The sequence below is a fragment of the Trachemys scripta genome, chromosome 4 (assembly GCF_013100865.1).
Source record: "Trachemys scripta elegans isolate TJP31775 chromosome 4, CAS_Tse_1.0, whole genome shotgun sequence".
Lineage (NCBI taxonomy): Eukaryota > Metazoa > Chordata > Testudines > Emydidae > Trachemys > Trachemys scripta.
Window position 1 is genome coordinate 16350763 of NC_048301.1, and position 12449 is coordinate 16363211.

At 44.6% G+C, this 12449-nt stretch overlaps 1 protein-coding gene across 1 annotated transcript in view; it reads left to right on the plus strand.

Annotated features, from left to right (window-relative positions):
* The first annotated feature begins 559 nt into the window (after nt 1–559).
* Nucleotides 560–12449, plus strand: part of MTHFD1 (methylenetetrahydrofolate dehydrogenase, cyclohydrolase and formyltetrahydrofolate synthetase 1) — a 70224-nt gene continuing 58334 nt past the window's right edge. Inside the window, exon 1 of the mRNA XM_034768052.1 lies at nt 560–716. Coding sequence (XP_034623943.1) covers nt 676–716 — 41 coding nt within the window. The 5' untranslated portion in view covers nt 560–675. The remainder of the gene's footprint in view (nt 717–12449) is intronic.

Genomic DNA, 12449 nt, shown 5'->3' on the forward strand with positions numbered 1-12449 from the left:
CCTCCAGCTGCACGGCTTCAGCCTCCGGCCCCTGGTTCTAGCTGCATGGCAGCAGGCGTTGGCTCCTGGCTCCAATCTGGGGTCCGGCCGCGCAGTGACCTCTTCGCTACCAGAAGGGCTGTGTCTGACATGGATGGTCAGACTGTCTCAGGCACAACCCTTCCCACCCTGCTCTGGGAGGCCGCATTATTTGTGTTATTGAGTCTGCCAAAAAACCCTACAAATATACATTACAATTATTTGGATGTGAATCTGCAGATGTAAATGTTTTTCCTAAAGTTAATTAAGTATTTCAGGGGGCAAGTGTCAGGGCGGCCACTGACACCTCACACCCCGCGCAGGGCAGACACACAGCGGTGGGGCACAGAGACCCCGAGAGAGCTGCGGGCTCCCGTTTGCTCCCCGTGGGGAGGCCCGTGTAGCGGACCCTGGAGGCGGCCGCCGGCCACGCCAGCCAGCAGCAGCGGGGGAGGGCGCTTGGCCTCGGGAGGCCTATGAGCGAGCCCAGCGCAGCCGGAGGATCCCGCCCCCCATGCCGGCGTAGGGGCGGGGGTTCCCGGCTGGCGCCGAAGCTCGGGCCACGTGGGTGCGGGCAGGCGGCCGGGTTCGCTCGCTCGCGCACACACCATCGGAGCCTCTGGGAGCGCAGGAGCGGCGGGCGCGCGAGCAGTCACCATGGCTTCTGCACAGGTCATCTGCGGCAAAGCCGCCTCCGCGTACGTACCCCGGCCGGGGCTGGGGCGCACGGGGCGAGCCCTGCGGCGCGCGGGCCAGGCCGGCCGGCGGCCGCGAGTCCCTGCTGCAGCCTGGCAGCGCCCCTGGGGCACGCCTGGGTTTGCCCGCTGCAGCCCGGCCAGGCCAGCAGGGCATTGCTACCTCTCCGCCCGGCTCCCCGGGGGTGCGGTGCGGTGCGTGCTGCCGGCGGGTGCCTGCTGGGTACCCTCCGCGCACAGCCGTGCACGCTGTGGGGGACGGGAGACTGGCAGGGCGGGACGAAACCCAGCCTGGCCCAGCCGCTGGACTGGCCCTGGGAAAACGGACCCCGCCGGGGAGCTGCTATTTCGCCGGGTCCCAGAACCCGGGCTCGAGCGGGACCCGCGCCACTGTTACTTCCAGCCCCGTGCCCCAGCCCTGCCAGCTAACTCGGTTGACCCCGGCTCTGACTCGCTTCCGCGTGTTTGGGGTTGTTTTTTTGGCAGGGTTAGATGTGGGTGGGGGTGGGGTATGCTTTGTTATCGTCCCATGAAGTGTGATGTACAAGAGCAAACACTATTACATGGGATTTTTTTTTTTTAATGTTGGCCAGTCTTGAGCCTTTCAGTGCCAGGATGGGTCCCTGCATAGACAGGATGGTTTCTGGTAAATTCCCCTGCCAGTCACGCCCCCACTGCCTGTCTCTCTTGGCTTGGCGGCTGCTGTGCTGCAACCACTGCTTATGTTTCTCCTAACACTGTGACAGTCACTGTTACCTTGTGCTCTTCTCCCCCCCAAATGTTGGTTCCATCCGTCTGTTGTCTTTCATAATGTATTTAGATTGCATGTGTTCTAGGGTGGGGACCATATGCCCACTGTATGTGTTACGTGTGTACAGTGCCTAGCACAATGGGGTCTAGAAGTGCTATTGCAATTCATATAATAATCTTGATGGGTCCAACCTGGTGTTGTCTAGTAGGATCCATAGATTCATAAATAGTAAGGCCAGAAGGGACTGATCTCTCGTATAGCACAGTCCATAGAACTTCCCCAAAATAATTCCTGGAGCATATTTTTTTACCTACTCCTACTTGAGATTCCCCTGTTTATGGATCCCAGGATCACATTAGCTCTTTTGGCCACAGCATCACACTGGAAGCTCACGTTCAGTTGATTATCCACCATGGCCACCATGTCTTTTTCAGAGTCATTGCTTCCCAGGATAGAATCCCCCATCCTGTAGGTCTGGCCTACATTCTTTGTTCCTAGATGTATGGATTTACCTGTATTAGAACACTTTGTTTGTGTCCAGTTTACTAAGCAATCTAGATAGCTCTGAATCATTGATCAGTCTCTTCATTATTTACCACTTCCCCAATTTTTTTGTCATCTGCAAACTTTATCCGTGATGATTTCATGTTTTCTTCCAGATCATTGATAAAAATGTTGAATAGGATAGGGCCAGGAACCACACACTGTGGGACCCCACTGGAAACAGACTTGCTCGATAATGATTCCCCATTTACAGTTACATTTTTGAGACCTATCAGTTAGCCAGTTTTTAATCCATTTAATGTATGTCATGTTAATTTTATATAGTTCTGATTTTTTAATCAAAATGTTTTGCAGTCAAAGAAGTTTAAGGACATTACAGAAGTTTAAGGACATTAATCAACACTATTAATGTTATCAACCAAACTTGTAATTTCATCAAAAAACATATCAAGTTAGTTTGACAGGATCTATTTTCCATAAACCCATGCTGATATGCATTAATTGCATTAACAATCTTTTAATTTGTTATTAATCGAGTACCATATCAGCTGCTCCGTTATCTTGCCCAGGATCGATGTCAAGCTGACAGGCCTATAATTACCCAGGTCATCCCGTTTCCCTTTTTAAAAATTGGTACATTAGCTTTCTTCCGGTCTTCTGGAATTTCTCCAGTGCTCCAAGACTTATTGAACAAAAAAAGCAACATTAATAAAAACTCTTGCATGCAAGTTATTTGGGTCTTCTGATTTAAAGATGTCTAACTTTAGTATCTTCTGTTTAACATTCTCCAGAAATACTAGTGGTGTCCAATTAAATTAGGCTTGAATAAAGACGGGGAATGGATGGACCATTACACAAAGTAAAACTATTTCCCCATGCTTATTCCCCCCCCCCCCCATTCCTCACATCTCCTTGTCAATTGCTGGAAATGGGCCATTTTCATTACCACTACCAACAGTTCTTTTTCTCTCCTCCTGATAATAGCTCACCTTAACTGATCAGTCTCCTTAGAGTGTGTATGGTAACACCCATTGTTTCATGTTCTCTCTGTGTATATATATATATATCACTCTGTGTGTGTATATATATATATATCTTCCTACTGTATTTTCCACTACATGCATCCGATGAAGTGGGCAGTAGCCCACGAAAGCTTATGCTCTAATAAATTTGTTAGTCTCTAAGGTGCCACAAGTACTCCTGTTCTTTTTGCGGATACAGACGAGCATGGCTGCTACTCTGAAACATATCCAAGTGAGTTAGTGGCAGAATTGGAACTCTGGAGTTCCAGTTTCTTAGTCTCTTGTGCAGTCCATTACGCCATGCTGCATCATGGTAATGGCACTCTGAAAGTCAGCGTTCTGAGAATTTTACACTTAATGCCTGCAGAATCTACTGGTAAAACTGGAGAAGTTTGCATGTTGTTACTGCTGCAGACTTCTCTTACCTTTGGCACAGAAACGTGTCCTGAATTGTAGCAGATCCTCATGGGCCATAGTTGTTGCAGATATAAACTGATTTATATGTCTCTGAAAAGAGTGGAGTACTTAAAATAATTCTGCTGGTGTCTAGTTTGATACAGTGGGTACTTTTTTGCCCTGTGTGCCTTACTAAAATGATCATAATATTCATCTGAAAGATCAAACCTGCTAATTTTATTAGCAATATGTTTTGCACTTGTCATGTACCTTAAGTTGATAAATCTGCTAGAAAAACTTTGATTACTACATGTTATTTGTATTACAGTAGCAACTAAACTGAGATTGGGACCCCACTGTGCCAGGTGCTGTCCCAATACTTAGTAAGAGGCAGTTTCTTCCCTGAAGAGCTTATAATCTAAATAAAAAAGGCAGACAAGAGTGGTAGAAAGAATTATTCCCATTTTACAGATGGTAAATGAAATCATAGTAAGTCTAAATGACTTGCCAAAGGTTATACTGGACATCTGTAGCAGAGCTGGGAAATTAATGTAGCTCTCCTGAATTCCTGCCCAGTGCCTTACCACAGGACCTACCCTTCCAACCTATGCCAAAAAAAGACCATCAGCCCTTTTTGTCATAGCTTAAACTGTGTGCTCCTGTAGGCTGTTAGTACAGTAAGACAAAATTGAGAGCTTCCATTGTGAGGTATTGATCTCACTAAGCACATGGCTGCTATTGAATTCTTCTTTGTATTTTGCGATCAAAAGAGGCTGCTTTATATCATTGCCTTTTGTTCTATTTTGATGCACAAGAGTAGCTATCTAAGAAAATACAGTTACCCCCTGTAGCACAGCTCCACTCCACAGTAAGAGGTGAGTGCTGACAGTTCAGAGGAGAGATGTGAAAAGTCCTGACTGTTTGCAGCAAATGACCAAGTCACTTGTCCTAACTGAGCTATCAGCAGTGTTTCACAGATTGTAAGGCCTGAAGGAACCATTAGATCTGATTTGACCTGTATATCATAGGCCGTGGAATTTCATCTAGTTACCCATTTATTTTGTGTTGCCCAGTATTTTGTGCTTGTCTACAGCATGACTTGTGTTTGGCTAGACTGTATTTTCCAGAAAGGCATCCAGTCTTGATTAGAAGGCATCAGAGATGGAGAATATACTACTTCCCTTAGTAATTTGTTCCAGTGGTTAATCACTCTTAGTAGAGAGATAAGGAGGGTAAGATAATGTATTTTATTGGACAAACTTCAGAAGATATTACCTCACCCGCCTGGGACCAGTATGGCTACAACAACACTGTCAGCCACTCTTACTGTTCATTTAAAAAATGAAGTGCCTTTCTTTCTTTTATTTTGTCTAGGTTTAAAGCTACATGTATATGGGGCAACTGGTCCTCTTAACCAGCCTGGGAAAAGAATGAAAAGCGCAAATTACCCTGCCACACTTTATAAATGGGCTTCCAGCCTAATTGATTTTCCAGGAGCAGTATGGAAAATAATTGCAGTTGTACATGCAAACATCTCTCCTCCCTCCCAATTCCCCTGCTCCTGTCAGGAGTTTGGTCAAATGTAGCAAAACCAGTAGAATACATTCCGGGATGGAAGGGACCAGATTTTAGCTAGAATTTTTCAAATGAAGGAGATTGAGGGAAGTGACTCTGTATCTTTTAACGTTCTCTTTCTCCTCTGGATCCTATAGAGAAATGCTATATCAAAGGATTCTGATCACTCTTGAGATGGGACAAAGTTCAGGAATAGAAGTGTCTTGCGGCAATCAAAAACATGTAATCTCAGGTCTAGTAAAGGTCTGTCAATAGAAGAAGGTGTGTGGGTGGGTGTTTTTCCAGGATTTTTTACAAGAGGCAATGATTGTTTATGTATAGGGAACTTCTACCACAGCTTGCAAAGTCAGGATTGTGTATAGTGATGTGTGAGCAATAATCACTTAGTTTTTGTAATGTCGTGGCTTTACCCTTTTATCAGGGAAAGAGTCCGTTTGGAGGTCATTCAAATATTTACAGACTAGGAGAATCAGATGACAGCTACACAATTCTGTTTTTAATGGAAGTTCCTAAGTACAGTGAATGTGAAAAAGGTGAGCTGAAAGTCAAAAGGACACTCAACTCAGTTTTTGAAAAAATCAAAGTAGTTTCAGGTATTACACCTGCCCTGCAATCTCCCTTCCAATTATTTTGGTTTTAGAATAAAATTTTCTTCTTTTGAAATGTCTTTATCTGCTTGGTTGCTGTGTGAAAGACCCCATACAACCACCAGGGGAAACCAATTTTATGGGGCGGTAGTGAATCTAACTGTTCTCAACGTGCTGGCAAAAGCACAAAGGAAATTAATTAATCTATCTGTTAGGTTCAGTAATTTTAGGTGTTGTTTGTAAAACCATAGTAAGTGGAAAAATTCAGGCAGTGGGGGGGGGGGGTAGAGGAGGGAACAGTTATTTAAGTTAAAAATCCCCCTGAAAGATTACCTGACTATTTCTGGCCCTCTCCCAATAAAATAGGCTTTAATGCCCAGGGTTGTGTGTGAAGTATTGTTTTGCACTAACGGTGGAGACATTTGTCTGAAATTTCTGTGTCTAGTTCATTCCCTCTGAAGCATCTGGCATGGGCCACTGTTGGAAGACACGATACTAGGCTAGATGGACCATTTGTCTGACCCAGTATGGCTGTTCTTAGGGTACGTCTATACTTACCTCCGGGTCCGGCGGTAAGCAATCGATCTTCTGGGATCGATCCTGGAAGTGCTCACCGTCGACGCCGGTACTCCCGCTCCGCGAGAGGAGTACGCGGAGTCGACGGGGGAGCCTGCCTGACGCGTGTGGACCCGCGGTAAGTTCGAACTAAGATACTTCAACTTCAGCTACGTTATTCACGTAGCTGAAGTTGCGTATCTTAGTTCGAAGTGGGGGATTAGTGTGGACCAACCCTTAGTTAGGTATGACTGCCCCATTTCAAATTCAGTGCTAGGTTTTACTGCAGGATGTGGAGGAGGGACAGATGGGCTGTAAAATGGCCCTACTTTAAACAATAAATTATTGATGGCTAACGAGAAGGGCAGGGATAATGTTTTAAAAACATCTGGGAATAGTAACTAACAACGTTTTTAGTAGGTGTATTGAAATACTTCCCTGGAATGAAGGTGCTCTGAATGTAATTCAAAACAAATGCTCAGAACTAATTTCCTTAATCATTTTCTCTTGGGATCACTCCGGACTAGGGCTCATCATTTGAGTTTGAAATCACTTCAAAACTCAAGCTTTATCTACACTGAGCTTATTTTGAAAATCTCCTACATGTGCTACCTATACCGCCAGACAGCATTTTTATCACTGCATCATGTTTAGTCCTGTTCGGAGTAGGTCTAAGTGACACGGTGGTAAAATCACAAGTGGTTGTTCTATGCTTGTATTCCGAACAACAATGGGGGAATCTTCAGAAAAGGCCAGGTGTAAATCAGGCCTAGATTACTGTCTAATACATCTGTAACACAAATACAGTTTGAGTCCACACCTAACACTGTTACAACCATGCAGTAGTTAAACAATACAGTTTTGCCGTGATGTGCTCAGCAACCATTTTTGAAGACTACTCTGGCTAGTGTGATTCAAGCTGCGCACTACAAAACTGACTGTGCTAAAGGGTGGTGGTGTTAACACAGCTTTGGAACAAACTGTGTTGTAACTGTTTAGTTCCACCTGTGCAGACATGTGTACGCTGCGAGTGAAATACTGGCCAGATTGCAAAACTCCCATTTAGTTCAGTGGGGCCAGGATTTCACCCTGGGTATAACTTTGTTTTCGTTTGTTTTGTTCTTTTAAAACACCATGCTTTAGTCTTGTCTTTGTAGGGATATGACAAGGTAAACCGATGGCATCTAAGCTGTGTTAGTACTGTCATTTTTATAGTATGGAAGGCCCCAAACATTTCAGGAGGTTGGGTTTCTTATTTTCGGCTTTTGCATCTTGCCGTCTACCTCCCTGTTTTCCTCAGGTTTTTGATACTTGTAGTCTTGTTTCCACAGCAGAAAGCCCTAGCTGAAGGAATGTGGTTCCTGACCCCTCCCCTGTGGTGTAGAAATCATCTTGAAATTAGTTTGATTTCTCAGCCTTTTCAACCCAGTACATGAACTTCCCCTCCAAGGTGCCATTTGGTCCGTAGAGTTAAAATTTTTCATGCTTCCTGTGGTGGGACAGATTAAATCAATCATGGTTCCATAGTCCAGCAGAAAACCTTGCAGGCACTGTTCCCATGCACAGCACAACTATGATAATTTGAGCCAGTCTCAGTTATAACTTCTGAAGACATTCAAGGCCATGTCTGCATTCGAAGGCTTGTTATGCTGGCAAACCCTCCTAATGTATATGCAGCTTTACTGGCAGAAAAGTCCTTTTGGTGGTATATACTAGTTCCCTGAGCAAAATAAGCGATACAGGCAAATTAACTTCTTTGCTGGTATATTTGAATCTACCTTAGGATTTTTGCCAGCATGGATGTGCCGGCAAAAAATCACACTCCTAACCAACATAGCTATGCTGGCAAACCTTTTTAAACATAGACCGGGCTGAAAGCTATGCTCCGAACTGAACAGCAATCAGGCCTTTTAGAAGTGAACAGCCCCTCCTGAAGAGTAACTAAGCCCTGGTCTACACTGGGGGAGATCAATCTAAGTTACGCAACTTCAGCTACGTGAATGACATAGCTGAAGTCGACTTACGTGGTGTCTTCACCACGGTGATTCAACTGCTGCCGCTCCCCTGTTGACTCTGCCTGTGCCTCTCGCAGCGCTGGAGTACAGGAGTCGATGGGAGAGGGCTCGGGGGTCGATTTATCGCGTCTAGACTAGACGCAATAAATCAATCCCCGCTGGATTGATCGCTCCCCACCGATCTGGCGGGTAGTGTAGACGTATCTTTAGTGACATGCCCAAGATCACATAGTGAATTGGGGTAAAGCCGTTGGTGGGCCGGGCCGGTTTGTTTATCTGGAGCGTCCGCATGCACGGAGCCCCGCAACTCCCACTGGCTGCGGTTCACTGTTCCCGGACAATGGGAGCTGCAGGAAGCGGCATGGGCATGGTTCGCCGTTCCTGGCCAATGGGAGCTGCGGGAAGTGGCATGGGCTGAGGGACGTGGGCTGCAGGGCTCCGTGCCTGCGGACTCTCCAGATAAACAAACCGGCCTGGCCCGCCAGCGGCTTTACCCTGACGGGCTGGGTGCCAGAGGTTGCTGACCTCTGTTCTAGTCCCAGGTTCTGTCCCCTGGGTTAGTGCTCTCCCTCTGTCTGAGAACTACTAGCCTGAGTGCTTCCACTGATCGCGCCTGATGCAGTGTGGCATGGTGTAATGGCCTCTTAGCTAGGCAGGACACAGGCCATTTAGGGTTTTACAGGTAAAAATCAACATCTAAAATTCCTCCTGGAAACCCACAGGCAGCCAGTACCAGATCACAAAGCACCAGTGCAATGTGCTTGCTGGTGGATGCCCTGTTTAATAAGCAGGCTTCTCCATTCTGCAGCTGTTTCAGTGCTCAAATTCATTTAAGAGCTAACCCCAAGCATAGAGCACTTTGCAGCAGTCAGATCTCAAGGTGGCAATGATGTGAATTACCATTACGAGATGTGCCTCCAAAAGAGAGAGTTGCAATTTCCTGGTCAGACAGAATGATAAAGAAGCCCTCCCAACCACTTCTGAAACCTGATAATCAACAGTAATTGGGGAATCCAATCAGATCCCCAGTTAGTGAGCAAAAACTCTCAATTAGAGTGGGTAGGCAACTTCTGGAGGATTGGGGAAAGAAACAGCACCTCTACTCTCTCTGGACGGGCCTTAGCTGTCTTGCTGTCATACATGTGCCAATTTTCACACAAACACCAGGAAAGGTTCTTAACTGTGTTATCTGACTTGAAAGATACAAACATACAGCACTGAGTTATCAAAATCTCGATGATCCTGTAACCTCTGCTCCCTCACTACCTAGCCTAGCTACTCTTACAGTATCGTGGTGATGTGAGGTTTGTATAAGCATCTCCTAATTTTAGTGAATTATTTTCCTCCTCTTCAAAAGATTTTTAAAAGCACTCTCACCCATTCCCTTCGGTTTTTCTGGCAGTCACTTTGGAGCGGAATACTTTGAGCATATATACTTAGGGCTATATCCTGTCCTTGACTTGTGTGTGCCCTTGACACATGCGATATGGGAGTGAGCTTGTGAAGTGGACATAGTATATGGCTCTTAATGCCAAAGTAGTAAGGCTACTGCAAAATATCTCTAGTTCAAAGTGAACTGCAGAGTGTCTTGGTTTTTGTTTTTAAAAGCAAAATAATTCCACATAAATAATAATATATTTCAAAATAGAGCCCTCAGTCGACAAGAGCTGTTTTTTCCAAATATTTTTTTAAAATGTATTTATTTGTATTTCCAAATTTCTTACAGCTGATCCTTATCGTTTTCTTTCTTAAATAAACTTCAGTATGTGTGGTTTTTACTTTTGCTTGCAACCAAAACAATGCAGTTGCTTTTTAGCAAACACTAGATGGCCGCCTAACAAATTACTTTGTGTGTGTGTGTGTGTGTGTGCTTAGAGAGCAGTAGGAACTGGCACTCAATTGAGTTTTCTCATGTTACTTTCTTGCTATAGAGGAAAATGGAGCTAATCTTTATTATTTTTAATGAATACAGTATGAGTTGAGATAAGTCATGGCTCCTGATTCTGTATTGAATGAATGAATATCACAATATTCACTAAGTTTTCATTGAGTGTTGGATTGGGTCCTAACTTTACAAAGTTGACAGATCTGCACTGAAGACTTCTAAAGTACAGTATATTTTACAGTTTAGATCCTGGTTCGTCACATGCTTAGGCACATGCTTAACTGTATGTATGAGTAATCCAATTTGAATGACTACTTGGATGTGCAAAATTAAGCTCTTGCATTTTTGCAGGATCAGGACCCGAGCTGTTTGCCAGATCAGTAATTTACCACATCCTGTGTTAGCTTCATGACTTTCAGAGCATTTCGGGGTTCATCGGTATCATACACACATTTTGTTTCCAAGAAAAGTAATTTCAGGGGTGTTTCCTTTAACAAGCGTGTATCTTTAAAATACTTTCATATTTATCAGTAGTAAGCTGATTATGCAATATTTAGCTGCTTTATAAAGCTAAAATGGGATTATAAGAAAGCATAGCTCTTAGATAACATTTTTTTAATCAGTAGATCTCAAAGCACTCAAAGGGGGTCTGGCTTTTTATCCAGATGGGGAAACTGAGGCACGGAGTGGTGAAGTGACTTGCCCAAGGTCACCAACCAGGCCAGTGCTTAAGCCAGGAATAGAACCCAGGTCTCCTGAATGTCCCAGTCTAGTACACGATCCACTGGGACACACTGCCTTATTAGATTAGAGTGGCTGGTTGCTTGTATAATCTTAGCCTTATAGTTGTTATAGCATCTTTAAAGGTTCATAATCCGTACCTGCAAACATTCTCATGTATAACATCCCCAGAGTGGGGATGAATGTTCATTTTGATTTTCTTAGGATTTTATATTGCCACCCATCACTGGAGGATCTGAGTGACTCTAAACCTCAGCCTTTCTAAAATCAGCTTTTCATTCTGTGGACACAACTCATGGCACCTGGATCTCAGGGCACCCACAATCAGGGGAACAGGCATCTAAATAAGTGCAATTTCAAGTGTAATTGTGCCAGCAGCATTTTCGTTACTATCATAGCACCTAGAGACCAGGGCCCAGTTGTGCTAGGCACTGTCCTGGCATAAACAAGAGACATTGCCTGCCCCAAAGAGCCTACAGTCTCAGTGTACATATAGGCAACGGGGGCTCAAACAGATGAAGCACAAGGAAATAAGATGATACTGATCAGCCTGAAAAACTGGCACAGCAGACCGGTACCTAATCGTTGTTGGGTGTTTTGTAAGCATCACAATTGGTAATGGAGGCTGTGTTGAGACCTGCATGAAAGCCAGGTCCTAGAACAATTATTTTAAAAGTGGAATGAAAAAACTCTCATACTAAAGTCTCCTGTTGAGAGACTTTGAAGAGTTCAGCCAGAAATGTACAGCGGCAGTCAAAAAAGTGAACAGAATGGGAATCATTAAGAAAGGGATAGATAATAAGGCAGATAATATCATATTGCCTCTATATAAATCCATGGTATGCCCACATCTTGAATACTACGTGCAGATGTGGTCGCCCCATCTCAAGGATATATTGGAATTGGAAAAGTTTAAGAAAAGGGTAACAAAAATGATTAGGGGTATGGAACAGCTTCCATATGAGGAGAGATTAATAAGACTGGGACTTTTCTTCTTGGAAAAGACAGGACTCGTGGGATATGATAGAGGTCTATAAAATCATGACTGGTGTGAAGAAAGTAAATAAGGAAGTGTTATTTACTCCTAATAATACAAGAACTAGGGGTCACCAAATGAATTTAATAGGCAGCAAACAAACAAAAGGAATTATTTTTTCACACAACACCCAGTCAACCTGTGGAACTCCTTGCCAGAGGATGTCGTGAAGGCCAAGACTATAACAGGGATCAAAAAAGAACTAGATAAGTTCATAGAGGATAAGTTCATCAATGGCTATTAGCTGGGATGGTGCCCCTACCCTCTGTTTGCCAGAAGCTGGGAATGGGCAACGGGATGGATCACTGGATAATTACCTGTTCTGTTCATTCCCTCTGGGGCACCTGGCATTGGCCACTGTTGGTAGACAGGATACTGGGCTAGATGGAGCTTTGGTCTGACCCAGTATGGCCATTCTTATGTTCTTAAATTCAGCCAGACCCTTGGGTGCACCTGAGCTCCTGCAACTTTTCCACTCTCTGCTTGATCTCAGAGGCAACATCAGGCTGATTTGTTCCCCTCTGGTGCAAGTTAGAACTTAAGGGTGATTCCAACCAGCCCAAGTTGCAGGAGTGCAGTACACTCTGGTCATGACTCTTCTTGCCTCTGGCACCCCTTTGGTTGGGGCTAAGCTGGTGGCATAGTGCTGGCTTTACATCACCCTGGAAT